This window comes from Leuresthes tenuis, unplaced genomic scaffold (assembly GCF_036924035.1).
Source record: "Leuresthes tenuis unplaced genomic scaffold, fLeuTen1.0.hap1 SCAF_16, whole genome shotgun sequence".
NCBI classification, from domain to species: Eukaryota; Metazoa; Chordata; class Actinopteri; order Atheriniformes; family Atherinopsidae; genus Leuresthes; species Leuresthes tenuis.
This window is the reverse complement of record NW_027325370.1, coordinates 7,464,308-7,480,895: the sequence shown is the minus strand read 5'-3', so window position 1 is coordinate 7,480,895 and position 16,588 is coordinate 7,464,308. Positions and strand designations below refer to the sequence as shown.

The 16,588-nt window shown below is 41.2% G+C and overlaps 1 protein-coding gene across 2 annotated transcripts; it reads right to left on the bottom strand.

Annotated features, from left to right (window-relative positions):
* Positions 1–583: 583 nt before the first annotated feature.
* lmbr1l (limb development membrane protein 1-like) lies at positions 584–16,524 on the bottom strand. 2 transcript variants are annotated; one of them, XM_072366601.1, is made up of 17 exons: positions 16,316–16,524; positions 11,340–11,424; positions 9,225–9,258; positions 8,805–8,944; positions 6,723–6,826; positions 6,475–6,598; positions 6,307–6,375; positions 6,154–6,218; positions 5,679–5,751; positions 5,495–5,587; positions 5,274–5,350; positions 5,105–5,182; positions 4,945–5,018; positions 4,478–4,568; positions 4,094–4,160; positions 3,028–3,189; positions 584–2,473 (listed from the first exon to the last, which is right to left on the bottom strand). In XM_072366601.1, the coding sequence occupies exons 1-17, from the start codon at positions 16,376–16,378 to the stop codon at positions 2,388–2,390; spliced, it is 1,485 nt and encodes a 494-aa protein (XP_072222702.1). In that variant the 5' UTR covers positions 16,379–16,524; the 3' UTR covers positions 584–2,387. The 2 variants fall into 2 exon arrangements, with proteins under 2 accessions (XP_072222702.1, XP_072222703.1); XM_072366602.1 differs by lacking the exon at positions 16,316–16,524 and having other exon boundaries at positions 585–2,473; positions 8,805–8,909; positions 11,340–11,422.
* Positions 16,525–16,588: the final 64 nt, after the last annotated feature.

Genomic DNA, 16,588 nt, shown 5'->3' with positions numbered 1-16,588 from the left:
CCCCAGATGTGCCACTAATGTTACAGCGACATTTGAGTTCATTTCCTTTCAGCAAAAGGAAGCACAGCACAAAACAAACTAAGCCAAATAAGCTTAATTAAAACATCTAACAAAACAAAATGAGAAATGAAAACAAAAATCAAGGAGGGAGAAATTAATCAGAGCTGGAGGAGGAGGGGGGGGTACTTTTTTTTTTTTTAAAAACAGACTTGGAAAAAAAAAGGAGAGGAAATGAACAATAGGCAAAGGAAAAGAAACAGAAGAAAAGGAGGTAGGAGGTGAGCACGTTCAGGAGTGAATGTCCCTTCTCCTGATTTGTAGGGTTTTTATCTGGCGTTTGCATCGAAGCAGGGAAAGCGTGGGCAATGGCTGTAGTGGCGTCGTGGGTGGACATTGCTGACAGACGGGCCAAAATATGGCTTTCTTCTGCTGCTGATTAAAGAAGTGCAACAAAAGGGTGGAGGGACGTAGAGGACTGATGACCTTACCAGACACACACACACACACACCTTACCAAACACACACACACACGCCCGCCCGCACACACACACGCCCGCACACACACACACGTTACCAAACACACACACACACACACACACACACACACAGCAGATTGCTCAGTGTTGCTACATTTCTTAAAATGTAACAGCATCAAAGAAATGGCTTCCAGTAAAAAGGAACCTTGATGTGTACCCAAAAGGACACAAATAAGTTAAAATTCAAACATATTTTTATTGCTTCCTGCTCATAACACTGAAACAACGATGTTAAAAAAGAGAGAACAATTTAAGAAAACACCAGAACAGTTAAAAAGCAAACTTCCATCTTTTTTAAAATCTTTGAACAACTTTAAATATTCTTTTGTCTCAAATATAGACTCAAGTGTTGTAAGAGTACTGAATCAAAATATGAAGCAAGGATCCCAAAATGCCCTGAAATAATAATAATAAAAAAAAAATTAAAAATTATTAAAAAAAAAAAAACACAACACACACACATAATCTTCCTGTTCTAAAAATACAAAAAGGATATTCAAAGAAAAGGAGACACAGCAATGAGGAAACTCAGCGTTCCATGTATAATGCACATTATATCTAACCGGAGACACAGGTAGGGGCTGAATTTAACAGACACTGTCCTCTGCTGGTCAAACCAACAAAAAAATAACCTGCTGATACAGCAGCAAAGGCAAATGGTAACACAAGATCACTAACACACTGTGAGATGACGAGAAGGTGATTTTATGTAATCAATATTATCAAAGACAATAAAATTTGGTAAAGACTCTATGGCCCGACAGTCACATTTGCTGCTTGATAAAATATTTAGAAACCATTCCAAGCACTCATCCTGATGTCCAACAAATAAGAACAAGATGGAAGGAACCTTTTGAACAATTACCTGACAAGATGAGGCAAATTCTGAAACCACTTTTGGTAAAGTTAGAGTGTGCTTTTGCATGTGAAATATTGCACTTGCCCACAGAAAGTTTTAATGATTCACAGTTTGATTGGCAAAAAAAAAAAAAAAAAAAAAAGGGTGTCACATGGCTTTCAAATATATTGCATAAGACAAAATGTAAAGCTTTCACTTTTCTGAGTTTAGTAAATTATAGACTTGTCATCACCCTAAGTGGGTCATCAAAAACCCAGATTCACAATTAATTACCTCAGAAAATGCTATTATTCCTCCAGTAAACTGGGTTTGAAAGGCATCTCCCACAACCAACACAATCACACGTTCCCTATGTAACCTCCAGACCCACAGACAGCCAAGGGACTGCTTCCTATTCGCTTACACCAACAACTTCCACTTATTAACTAACAACACTTGAGCAGACTGGACCAGCAAAACACATGGAAGCAGATCTTAAATAAGTGGTACAATTGGGAGGAAAAGCGTGTGGAAGCCACAAAGAGAGAGTACTCGGTCAACCTGAAGAAGGAAGAGGATATTATGTCAGAGCTGCTGTGTAATATTTCAAAATAACTCTGCTGACTTTCACATGTGTCACCACAAAAACTGCTGTCCAAAGATCCTCTTTTTATAAGGCATCTGATTTGCTGGCGTTGCTCACTATGGCAGCACTGCCACAATGGCTTATATATCCCTTTTCCCCATGTTCCAGTCATACCCATGATGACTCTGCAGTCATATAGCAGTACAAACTTGGACCCTGATACGCTGATTATTAAAAAAAAACGCATCAAGCTTTGCTCTAACAGGCAGACTTGTCGCCTTCACCTGTCACTTGGCTCAGAAACACCAGACCCATGCACCAACCAGCAGCGGGACTGAACAACCAGTTCCTTTAATCCAACAGGTGCGTATCTGAAGTGGCTCAGATTATAAGAGTTCTGAAAAGGCAGTGATGAGGAGGAAAGAGGTCAATGGATTTTAGAGAGTCCACTAGCCAGAAGCAGTCTGAAGGGGACAGTGGACCGTGACACAGTTAAAGGCAGCCGGTGAAGTCCTGCAAGAAAAGAGAGAAAACAAATACTAACCTTAACATCGAGCATCATGACAAACTAGAACACTAAATCTGTTAAGCAAGGGAAAATGCTGATTTATGTTATATAAAAGTCTATCAATCACTAAACAAAAGTAAGTTGGGAGGCAATGGGAAAGTGCAGGAGAGCTGCCATGGTGCAGAGATGCTATCTGTACTGTGAGGAAGGCGATTGTGTGCATGTGTGCGTTTGGCGTGCCCATGGTCCAAGCACTTGTTTGTGTTGGGTGGAGGTTTAGAGGGTGTGTGTGCCGTGAGGGGTCTAGGGCGGTGTGCCTGAAGGTCCCCAAGGGGACCCGACTCTCCTCTTGTCCCTTTACAATTTCCTGAAGGAATTGTATTCTTTCTATCTGAGGAAGAGAGACCAGCCCGTCGGGAAATGAGGCCAAAGGTGGGGGAACTTATGACATAGCTATCAAAGTGCTATGAATTTCAGCATAACAGAGTCCCACAGACAGTAGAAAATATGTACATATAAATACTGTTAACTTGAAGATTCAAAATGGAAGTAGACTGACCAAAGGCACGGATGAGCTCTCTCTGTACTGCCCAGGTGACTGTCTTTATCAGGGAAGCAGAGGTGAGACCAGCAAACAGCATGTTATAAAGAAAGACAATGTAGAAGTTCCCAAGCCAGTTATACCGACCAAAGTCTCCCAGTAAATCGAAGCTGGTGATTCCTGAGAGAATGAGGCAGAAGTAAAAGAAAGTGTAGCAATTACAAAAGGACTGCACAGAACAGGCAGCAGCTGTGGGCATAGCATTCATGACAGAAATCTGCCCTCTTGTGGTCACTAATAAAACTACTACGTTGATGATTTAGCAGTTCTTCAAATTTCCCAACTGTCACGTTCAAAATCAAGATCAATACATAGCAATGGAAATATGTTGTACTATGCACCGCTAATATTACAATTCATTTCATCATTTACTGATTTATTTTTGCAGTTAGTGAAAACTATGCAGGATCAAAACGAGTTAAGAAGACTAAAAAGATGTTGTACTTGTTCTACACTTGTTTGCACAGCCTACAATAGTTATATAGTGCTATATCCATGCATTTTATTCTGAATGTTCAGTTGCTGCCAACAAGCTATCCTCATCTTTGACTGTTGCTGGTAAGCCACTTCAACCAGAGCCTGCAGCAAGTGGACAACAGTTTCAAGTGCTGCTACGCCAAGCTCAGAGGCTGCAGAGCAGAACAAAGACTACAGTTACCAGGTACAGTCCAAAATGAGGGAGCTAGTCTGTCCGGAGCATGAGGCTTATTGTTGAGGCAGATGAATGACAGTGATGACTGCCACCACAGTGACTTGGCTGGCCTGCATGTAGGATAACGCATGTTGGGGCTAGGGCTAACTGGTAAGCAGCGAATATTCTCTTAAAATAATACGCATTTATAACGAGCCTTTCATTTTATCTGCTTATTACTGTCTTAAATGTTGTACATTGAGAGAAAACAGTGTGCAATAACCACATATTCAAAAGACAACTTTCTCCTTTTTTGAAATGGTACATCCTAATTTATAGAATATGGGCGTGGTCTTTAATAAATTCTCCATGTCATATAGGCTATGCCCTTACCGAGTGTGCGTGAAAAGACTGGCAGTGCAGAGCTCAGGATTAGCAGCGAGACACAGTTTGCGATGATCTGAAAGAAAAGCAGATTTAAAGTAAACAAAAAACATCACCAGTTTGATTTATATCTTACTGGCTGTGTTTCCATTCACCGGCAAAGCTAATCTTGGGTGGTCTTTTAAAAAAAAAAGAAATGTGAATGAGACGTTTCCATAGATGGTTTACAGTGAATAAACTAGACTGTGCAGAGCAGCCAGAGGATGGCAGTATTGGCTACATTGTATGTTGTGGTTGTATTTCAATAGAAAAATAAGCTTTAAAAAAAAAACAAAAAAAAAAAAAACCAGCCACTGTGAGAGAAAACACATGCTGCAGCTCATGGTAAAATACCTGTGTGAGGTTGGTGTCTTTTGAACGAGGCAGGAGGCTACAGAAGAGAGGAGAACTATAGAAACCCACGACTGAGGACACCATCAGATAGCTGAAATCTATTTTGAGGATAACAATGGAAAGAGGAGTAACATGGGTAGTAAACAATACTCAGCGAGTATATCAGAGCGTGTTATATATGAACACTACAGAATGATTAAACATTTAACACACTGGTCAAATATCGAGGGTGGTATGTTATAAGCTGAGTCAGAGCCAAATGGAAACGCTTTGTTAATTCTATGTGCGTACAGTCAATCCACAAGAATTGCAAAACTAACTCCATAACGAAGTCCAATGTTGTGGAATTTGGTGAAAGGAAGGCCTATTAAATATCTGTGAGCATCTGAATCACTTTCTTTAACAATGGAAGTTAGGACGTTGGCCTTGGTGGGGGACTGCACTTCAAGTTCAGGATGAAAGGATACAGTATGAGGACAACTTGAACTGCAGCACCCAGTGAGCCAAACATGGAAAAGGAGGCCATCCCCAGGTGAGGATCCTACAACACAAAAATAACAATCACCATTGTACGCTGATCACCAGGTTTCGAACACGTTCGCAATGTCTTCCAAACAGAACCCCCACCTCCATTCCTCTGGGCATAGCTGTCTCATCCAGCAGCAACTCCAACACATTGAAACAGACCAGCAATACACACATCACCTGAAGACACAAGCAGCAAATACACAACCAGGTGGGTTACTAAGTGAAGAGTTGAGGCAGAATTTGTGAATTTAGTCATAATTATGCTTACCGTCAGTGCAAGAAGGATAAGCATTGCCAGTGGATAGCCCAAGTTTCGTTGCCATGGGGACGCTTTCCTACGCATCTCTGTAAGGGGATACACAGAAAAACCCCCAACCAAATTTAAAAAGGAAAGACAAAAAATGAGTGCACATCAACAAAAGACAGTGCAGTGTTCATCACTGTGGGGGGGAAAAGCCCTGCAGAGAGCAGCTTCCTCATCAATCCTACCCAGGGCGACACGCTTGCTCCGGACTGTTTGGTACTCTTTCCTCATGGCCTCCATGTTCAACTTGACCCAGCATGACGTACTGCCACCTCCACCTCAGACATACAAGCGAGACAAGCAGTCAGTCATCTTTAAAATTAATGATTAGAAAATGGCAAAGGAGAGTGATCATGGTCATAAACTTACAGTTGAGTTTCCTGGAGAGTGAGTCTTCCTCAAACAGGGCGCAGCTCAGCGCGTCTTCAACATCCTCCAGCAGCTAAACAGGACACCAGCAATCAGTGAGTGAGATGTATATTAACAACTGGGCTGAGGTATTGATACTGAATCTGACGGAGGGTCTTTATCTTAAGTTGTACTTTGCTGTGACAAAGTAACAGCATTTGTGTCTTTAGCTGTATTTCCTAATTTAGACAATGTCTCAAAAACCCAGAGACATACTACTTCTATACAGGGTGTGCTACATCCTTATTGTAGAACTTGTGTAGAATTCATACATTTTAGAAGACGTTACACAGAAGCTAAACTTCAAAAAGGTTTTTCTTAAGATTCAGTACTTTTTGGAGCCATTTTAACCCATCCTTGCTTTTTTTTTTCCTGGTGTGAGTGGAGCTGTAAACGTTAATGTGAGTTCTAGACTTCTAGTCAGTCTGTGACTCACCCGCGGCTTGACAAGCAGGCTGCCTGTAACACTGAACATTCGAGACAACCCAAAGGGGGTGCACACTGAGGAGAGAAAAACACATACAAGATGACCTGCAAGAGTCATGCAACACAGTATGAAAAACTCTAATTGTGATGGAGATCTACTAACATAAGAGCAGCAGCACTCCAAACAGAGAGATCCCCGAGTACAGGTATGGCAGGTAATACTCCCACAGGTCTGCAATTCAAAGAAAGGCAATAAAAGCAACAGTATGGAAATTTGCTTAACTACTTGACAAATCCATAAGAATATACAGATTTAATGAGAGTGACTCACCATAGAGGCTCTTCCGGGCTACGTTGTCATGGAGGAGCGCTGATGCAACCCACACAATGCCCAGCACAAGCAGAGCCAGCAGCAACAGCAGCACAACTGCTTCGTACACTCGAGCCATTACTCCCTACACAACCATAAAAGATGTTTGCTGATCAGCTCAAGCGTAGTTGTTGTCTTGTAGTTAAGCTTTCATGAAACAGATTTTAAATCTAGAGCTTCTATTTGTAAGACAATGTGAATACCGGTACCTTTTTGGACCCTGCAAATCCCTCAGACTCAGTGAAGAAATAGGCAAAAGGCATGAGGAAGACCAGGGATAAATTGGAGAAGAGAAACACTAGGTTCCACAAGCCTAAAAAGGGAGGAAGACCAATTTTAGAAATGTTATTTCCTCAGCGCAAACATTCATCAGTGTAAGAATTGTGGCAGTACCACTATCAGCCACTGTGAGGCAGAGCTCTGATAAACAGTGCAGAAGGACGAGGACTCATATACAGTCACATGCACAATGTGCAACAATTAAAAAATTATGTAAATTATGTGAGAAAAAAAACGGAGACTACCATCATAACGGTGCCCTACACACGTGGACAAAATTGTTGGTACCCCTCAGTTAAAGAAGGAAAAACCCACAATTCTCACTGAAATCACTTGAAACTTACAAAAGTAACAATAAATGAAAATTAATTGAAAATTAAATAATCAAAATCAGCCATTACTTTTGAATTGTTGATTAACATAATTTTTTTTTTTTTTAAAAACTAATGAAATAGGGCTGGACAAAAATTATGGTACCCATAACTTAATATTTTGTTGCACAACCTTTTGAGGCAATCGCTGCAATTAAACGATTTCTGTATTTGTCAATGAGCGTTCTGCAGCTGTCAACAGGTATTTTGGCCCACTCCTCATGAGCAAACTGCTCCAGTTGTCTCAGGTTTGATGGGTGTCTTCTCCAAATGGCATGTTTCAGCTCCTTCCACAGATGTTCAATGGGATTCAGATCTGGGCTCATGGAAGGCCACTTTAGAATAGTCCAACACTTTTCTCTCAGCCATTCTTGGGTGTTTTTGGCTGTGTGTTTTGGATCGTTGTCCTGTTGGAAGACCCATGACCTGCGACTGAGACCAAGCTTTCTGACACTAGGCAGCACATTTCTCTCCAGAATGCCTTGATAGTCGTCAGATTTCATTTCACCTTGCACACATTCAAGACACCCTGTGCCAGATGCAGCAAAGCAGCCCCAAAACATTGCTGAGCCTCCTCCATGTTTCACCGTAGGGACAGTGTTCTTTTCTTCGTATGCTTGGTTTTGAGTCTATGAACATAGAGTTGATGTGCCTTACCAAAAAGCTCCAGTTTGGTCTAATCTGTCCAAAGGACATTCTCCCAGAAGCTTTGTGGCTTGTCAACATGCATTTTTGCAAATTCCAGTCTCGCTTTTTTATGATTTTTTTTCAGCAGTGGTGTCCTCCTTGGTCGTCTCCCATGAAGTCCACTTTGGCTCAAACAACGATGAATGGTGCGATCTGACACCGATGTACCTTGGCCTTGGAGTTCACCTTCAATTTCTTTGGAGGTTGTCCTGGGCTCTTTGGATACAATTCGAACGATCTGTCTCTTCAATCTGTCATCAATTTTCCTCTTGTGGCCACGTCCAGGGAGGTTGGCTACTGTCCCGTGGGTCTTGAACTTCTGAATAATATGAGCCACTGTTGTCACAGGAACTTCAAGCTGTTTAGAGATGGTCTTATAGCCTGCACCTTTAAGATGTTTCTTTTTCGGATGTCCTGGGACAATTCTCTCCTCCGCTTTCTGTTGTCCATGTTCAGTGTGGTACACACCTTTTCACCAAACAGCAGAGTGACTACTTGTCTCCCTTTAAATAGACAGACTGACTGATTATGAGTTTGGAAACACCTGTGATGTCAATTAAAGGACATACCTGAGTTAATTTCAATTAATTTTTATTTATTGTTACTTTTGTAGGTTTCAAGTGATTTCAGTGAGAATTGTGGGTTTTTCCTTCTTTAACTGAGGGGTACCAACAATTTTGTCCACGTGTGTACATAAAACAGTAAGTCCAAGCCTGACTTACATCATAACCATTTACCCCTACAAAGTATACGTTGTTGTTTGTCATCTGTAAAACAGAAGCAGTTGATCAACAGCTGGAACAAGTTTTAAAGCCCAGCTATTCGCTCTGCAAGGTCAAATCTATTCCATCCATAATAATTATCTGTTTGGACACGGGCCTGTGCCAGATTGATTTTCAGCTCATCACCCCAACGGTAGTAGTCATTATTTCTAACTGTTTGGTGTTGATATACCGTGTATAAGAGATCCATTGAGCCACTGCATGTAGTAGCTCTGTGGGAAGGTGAGCAGCACCTCATTGGAAAGAATGGAGATGGGAAGAAGCAGCACAGCACACACTGCAACAGACAGGGTGAATGTACACAACCACAGCCTGGGAGAAAGAAAAAGACAACCTTTGAGTAAAGTCACATGTGTCTTTGTGGTTAGCCTTAGCTTAGCAAACCAGCCACGGTGAAACGCTGACGCAGCCAGGAGTAACGGTGCCAGTGTGAAGGAACAAAGTACAAAGTGACACTGAGGTTGGACAATCCCAGCTCAACATCGTATAAACAAGCAAACACACACACGAGAGGGCGATAAATCTTCACAGTGGCACTTTAAGTGAGTGAGAGACGTTTGCTGTGGTCCAGTAAATCAAAGTTTTCACTTACGCAATTTTGTTGACAGTGGCATCTTCAATGTCATCTGCAAGAAACAAGAAATACAAGTCAATACCTTTAATTACAAAACTGAAGACGTGCTTTCACACGTGTGTAATCTGACTTTTTTTTTTTTTTTTTTTTTTTTTAAAAAAAGGCAGCGGGGCTGGATGTACTGATGTTCAAAGGCGTGTTGTTAGTGGGTGGGTAAACTTTGCCTGGGGGACCTCGACCTTATTCACATACTGTAGGCACATAGGGGAGAACTGTTTTGTGGAGGAGGTAGTCTACATGAGGATGAAGAAAGTAAACATCTCCCAGGGCTCAGAGAGGGGGGCGTGAGCAAGGGACAAGCACGCTTGGAACATTTTGTTCATGCTAGACTAAGACTCTAGCTAAACCAAACTTCATGGGTAGGAGACTGCAAAGAAGAGCCAGTCAATAAAAGTAGCATCAAGAACTCAAACACTCCAGGTCCAAAAACAGCTTAGCATCATTCAACATGCTAAACATACAAAACAACTCAAAGGGACTCACATGTCTTCCAATGTACAACTTGTCACAGCCGTTCAATCACAAATTATAGTCTGAGGTGCAAGAAGCAGCTATTGGTTACTCAGTGTCACAAACAACTCTTTACAGTTGAATTGCGCAACTGTCTTCTGGCTGCAGGGCACAACTGAGCTTCAGTTGTTGAAGCACATACTTCTGCAGAGGTGAGCTAATACAGATCATGTTTCTACCATACCAAAAACAAAAAAACAACAAAAAAACCTACATCTGCTTCAAATAGAATTACTTGGACATGTTATATAACAGTCAGCTCCATCCCACAGCAGACCTTTCTTAGTTTGAATAATTGAAACCAAAAGAAGTGCAAAATACATAATGGCAACTGGTAGGCTGGAAAGTTGTTTCTCTTTATATATGGCATGCTTTTCCATGTCTTCTGGCTTATCTGCAGATTTAAAATGATGTACCATCACCCGATACATCACCAAACACTAACAATACAAAAACCTTCCACAGTGATTTCGTTTCAGGCAGCGCATGCACAGGGGAGCTAAAGCTTGCATGTCATCCATCGTGAACATTTTAAAGGAAGACGTTATCGCGTTGCAAGAAGCTTTCAGAGAGCAGTCCTTTGATTTTGGTCAGCAAGACAGACAAAAGGTTTGGAGTCGTTTGCTACACTTCATGGACAACAGTTTTATGAACAAGTTAAGACTGCTCCATCACTAAAAAGGACACAAGTCTGAACCTTAAGCTTTGAGTGAATCCGTTTCAAATGTCACTATATGCTTTCTGTTAATAAATTCATTCACAAGGCAACTTAATGTATCTATATGTTGGTTCCACAGCCTCTCAGAAACATGAAGCTACTCACACAAGCACAACTGCAGGTACGGAGTATATTTACAAAACTGCTGTAATCTTCGTTGTGGCGGTTTGTCGTGCTGCTCACTTTGCTATTTGGGATCCAATTCTGGCTCAGACACATACAGCTGGATCTCATGCATCTCAAAGCCAGGATCTGGAGTAGATTCACAAGTTACTACCATTCCCTTATCTGCCCACCGCCTCGGCGAACCACCAGGAACTCGACCAACCAGAAGACTCTTCAGCCAGATCTCCTCGTTCTGAGAAGGAGGCTTCACTCGAGAGAAAGCTCTCCCTCATTCTGAAATAATTACAAACTATTTGGAGTTATAGAGTGTGCAAAGCTAATCTAGAAGTACCCAAGATTAAGAATTAAACTACCAGAAGGTCTAGAGTCCCCGGCTGAAAAATGCCCTCCAACAAATGTATAAACTCTAGTATATGAGGATGCATGCAAATATAAAAGACATCTGCCCAAAAACATGATAAATACGAATAAATAAAGGGAAGAGAAAAAGAAGAAGAAGAAAAATTTGTTTGCAGAACAGGGAGTCTCTGAACTGGAACTGTGTTTGCTTGAGAGGTGTTGCCAACGTACTTGGTGGAAAGAAATTCCAAAAGACCAACGTAATCAGTATGCTTGTCATCATTGTTGGTTTCCCTCTGCAAGCCTTTTGATCGATAGCTTTCTAAAAGTGCACTAATTATGCCTGGCATCTATCCTTACCCAGAAACTTTAACACTCACCTGTGACAAACTCTGCAGCCTTCTTGAAGTGGGTAAGAATGAGGTAGCACACCATGTAAAGGCACGTGAACAGCAGCACACAGATCTGCAAAAGACAAACAAAAGAATCTTGTACGAGTTTGACCGAATAGTTCACTAGTTCAAGCAGCTTAATGTATAAAGAACATGCAACATTGTCAACAATCTGTCCAGTCAAATGCTGCCAATGCACAACACAGTTATCTAGTTTGTTTCGAAAACCAGAGGACACAAAAGACAGCGGAGGAAGAAATTAAAACAAGAGTTACAAAAGCTGAAAAAAAAAAAAATCACTGTTTTGCCTCAGGCAACGAGGCAGATGGAGTCCAAAGATTACAACTCATTCTAACAAAGAGAATGGGGTCATAGTGTGAGACTGAAATGGATTAAGGGGAGTCAAAGAGAGAGAGTGGGGTTAATACCAGTGAGGAATAGCCCCCCCCATACAGTGGCCTGTAAAGGTCATATGCTGACATTAGATTAGTTCAAATGTGGGTTACATGTATACTCAGTCAGCAATCTGTTGTCTGGCAATGTGCTCACCGTTTTAACACCAAGACTCAAACTAAACCTCTTTCAGAGCACTTAATACAAGCTGTGAAAAAAACCAGCAGAGTGGGTGAACACCTGCAACAGACACTACTCACACACACACACACACTCAAACGTATACTCAAATGCACCGCAGCCGGTTGGCTCAGCCCGTTATCATCAGCCTTGGTAACTAATTGTAAGATAGTTGGAAGGAACATTAGTTAAACATGTATATTACAATTGCTTTGAACAATGCAAATAGTCACTACCTTTGAAAGCAAAGAAAACCCAGGCAATTTCCTTCTACATGGGAGCCAACTGTAAGTTTCATCTGTGCACGGAGCTGGAATAAATGATGATTCATGGTGCCATGTGACAATAAAAACATCAGTCAAACACAGTAACAAACAAAGACAGGATCTCTGGAGAAAGGTGACACGCTACGAACTTTCCACAAGTTAAAGAGTACAACAAACTGTCCACGATGACTTCCAAAACACCAAGTTGAAAACTAAATTAAAAACAGGGATTTTTGTTCACTTGAACATATGGTACGATTTGTGTGGTTGTCAGAGCTGCGTTTTAGTGTTATTTTGCTTCATGGTGCTCTTTGACAAGCACAATATCCCTGACTCGGCCCCAGAAGAATTCAATAGAAAACAAACTAAAACCTCACAAGAAGACTGCATTCTGCATCTCATTTTAACATTTAGAATTAAACTTAACGATTCATCAATTCAAAAACATGCAGCATTTTACAGCGCTTGCAGGAATGATCAATAGTAGCGTACAAGCTCCATCATGCTAACAACAAAGGGCTGTATACAAAAACTAATCAGCTCAGATAAATTGTTCAAAATTGTGTGTTTTTGGCAAGAGGCTCGCTATGGCTAATCCAACAATAGGAAAAAAACAAGGAACACACGATGGGTGTTGGGTGAGAAATGAGTGCAGGGGCAGAATAACACCTTTTAGTCCACGTTTGTGAGAACACGTGCCTCTTTTGGTGGTGATCAGGAGCCTGCAGCACAGAGCAGGTCACTGAGAGGAGAGTTTAGGGATTTTCAGCAGGCAGGGGGTGAGCGACATCTGTGTTGAATACAAAGTCCCAGTGCAGCGCAAAAAGAAATCTACAGAGTAACTTGTACATCTTGTACTTATGCAACTACTTTCCCAATCTTGTAGTTACCTTAGATAAACAAAGAACAACCTGGCCTTGCTCGTAGCCTCTTGGCATCAGCACATTTTGGAAAAGCATGGCGGCCTGCGTATAGAGGTCATGTGGTCTATTCAACAGCCAGTAATAACATAAAACACTGCAGGTAATAGCCCCCAAAGTCTCAATTGAGGTGTATAACACTATCCTATATACTGTAAAATACACTGCACTGGACTGTGTCATCTGATGTAGTTTTTTTCCTTCAATATAGTGATTATCCAGCCTTTCTTCAAAACTGAAACATGTAAAATACTCGTTCAAAACATTTCAAAATTATCATCGGCCTTTACATTCTTGTAATTCCACTCAACCCCATATCTTATGAGCTGAAAGTACTGTAGCTCTTAGTCCTCCCTCAGCCAAAGACAAAGTTGAACTGCTGAGCGATCTCGTTGTCCTTTTTCTATGCACTCCATATCCTATCTTCACTACCACTGTGCACAGCAGCTGCCCTTACATGCGGTACATATGGGAAACACTGCACTACAATCAACACTAAAGAGTGAAGCAAAGCTAAGTTTTACAAGTAAACAGAACCACCCTGTCTGCTCTGTCACAGCTATATTTGGCTTTTAGAATTAATCATATTCACAAAAAGGCAACAGCAAGATATTGTTCCCATATTTAATCAAAATCTAATCAAGTAAAGCTTGACATTAGCCTCTTTCACACATGCCTTTTCAATATGCCATAACCATGTCTTTTGGAAATAACACAGAGCACATTCACACCTTTCTTAAGGTGACGTCTGCGTGCATGTTGATGCTGAATGTCCCATTTCTCCACTGCGAGATCCTAATGTGACCTTTCATCCTGCTCGAGATTTATCCCTTCTGATCCCGCAAGGCTCACGCTGCAGGCTGTGGGCGTGTATTCCCCACTCTACCGTTTATAACATCTCACTTAGATCACTTCTACGATGTAAATCCTGCATGCATTTGCCAGATGCCGCTAGCTGTAACAGATCAGAAACCGTGATGACAGACACTTGGCAACTATCAAAACTTCCCACAGTTTTTATTCTTTTTTAGGATGGGACCCAATATGCTAAACTGCGGATTAGCCCTGAGGCCATTTTGTGCATTATTATCAGAATGTTAACTTGTATTATTTCCTCGGATGAGGCACAATCACTTTAATCTGATCAGAGGTTGTAAAGAGTTATTGTTCGCTCATCAAACTGAGGCTTCTTGCTAAAAGGTGTAACTGACTTTTTTCTGACAGTAGTGAAGGTTTGAACTTAAAAATGCCCAAATCATTACTATTATTATTGTTATGCAGCAATCAATATTGTGTCTTCAGCACTGACTGTTAACGGCCAACACTCGTCCTCAATAATATGACTGGTGGTCAGTCCTATTGAAACCAAATCAGAGGAGCCGATCTTTGATTTGAATTCTTGTTTTAGTCAGAATTACGTTGTTTGATCAATTCTCAACTCTTTCATTATCAAAGCTTTGAAGGGCAAGGATGAAATCCTTATGCTGCGCAGCAAAACATCAATAGCTACCACCCACAAAAACACAAAATGTTCATTCTGACAAACCCAATGCGTGCTTTCAAAACAAGTTTTTAAGAGACCTTTCATTTGTTCAGCTTGCCAGGGCTTATTTGTAAGTGACCCACATACTGTATGCCATCTGGAGCTCTCCATTTCCGTCTCAGACTATTCAGCTTCCGAGAATGTATTCAAAGCAGAAAGCAGTTATCGAAACGGTTTTCAAATGTTGTAAAAATACCCAGTTTGATCAGTGTGCGGGTACCAAGACAAAGCAAGCAGCTTGCCTTACATCATAAAGCAAGCTCCTGTAACATGTGAGGAAAGAAATGTAACATCTTGCTGAAATGAGCAAAGCCCTCACTGTAAACAATGTCATCTGGCATATGTTGAGGATAAAAAACCTGTATGTATCATGCAGAAGTGATGGTGCATTCATAGATGTACACGTTATGCACACCATGCGCACTAATGCACTACCATAAAATCATTTATATTGACTTTTCATCTGATTACAAGCCAGATTGTACCTCTTGTCTTCAGTCTGATTCACGCCATTACGCATTGGACAGCTCACCAGTCTGAGAGGGAGCACTGTAAAGCTGAACACTTGTGGCTCACCAGTTGATAATAGCATTAGGTCTTAAGGTGAAAGGGTCAATGTCAATTTAAAGGTATCCCAATACACACAGGCACTTGATCAAGTTGGCCATGTAAAGTAAAATATCTTAGTAACAACATAACTTAAAAAAAGAAGCCTCCTACTTAAGCACCGTTTTCATATGAATCTTATTCATGTTTCACTTGGTAACTTATGAAGGTGGCCAAATAAGAAAAACATTTTTGATTAACATTATTTTGCCTTTGGTTTACTGATCACACAAACAATTTCCAATACAAACCCTGAGCCATCTGAGTCTTGGAAAAGTAACATCTTTCAAAACAGGTGGTGATGCTGTGGCATTAACAGGGCAGCTCTGAAAAGGGTCTTTTGGTTGACTAGGGCAACCACTTTCAATATAATTTTTTACATTCATAAACAAGTGGGTTTTTTTTTTCTTCCTGTAGCTGCACAGATTTGACCCCCCAGTACTACAGCAGTTCAGGCTCAAAAGTTGAGCTGAGAGTTAAGCAAACTAGAGCAAAATTGTAAGTCTCCACTGCTGATAAAATATTCAGCACGTATCCAGTCACTTCCCTTTAAGGTAAACCATATCAGTAATATTTTCAATCACAGGAAAGCATCTGTCTGTGAGATCAGTGTGCTTTTTAGGGGTTAAAGGTCAGTATTATCTGCCTTGCTGTAACAGATCAGGTCATTCTGCCAAGTCTGAAGTTCAACGGGGACTGCAGGTTTTACACAAAACCTAGTCAGACACGGAATCAAACTAGAACAGGTCAAATGCACAATTTACGGTTTACTCAAACAGAAAAAAAAAAAGACTCTTGGTAGACCGCTGCGTTTACGCACCACGAAGTGAGAGCAAGCTAAATCCAAAGAAATATTCAATAAAACATCTCAATCAGGTACCGTCACGGGCACGGTTCGGTACTGAAATGTGAAAGTTTACAACGAAAGAGAGAGGGGGACAACAAATCGATAAAATACTTGCTTTCACGGGATTGAGCAGCGTGCGTGTATGTATTGTTTGGGGCGACCCCCATACATCTTTCAACCAACTGCTGCATTAGCCCAGGGTTACTTACTATGGTCTCCCGGACGCGGTTGTGAAAAAGTTGCTCTCTAACCGACACGTCGTCTGTTTCCATTCTCCGAAACCATACCACTATCCCCAGCCTTAAAGGGGCGGGGGTGTTTGTTTAAAAATGTAAAAGACGGTGCATCTTCTCACTCCAGCCGTGAATGTATGCCTTCGCTAGCAGGGTTGAGTTTAAACGGCTAACCTACTGCTACACTGATGAACACCCAACAGGAGGGGGTCGTCAAGGGGCGGGGCTTAAGCGAAGGAGGGAGCTCAC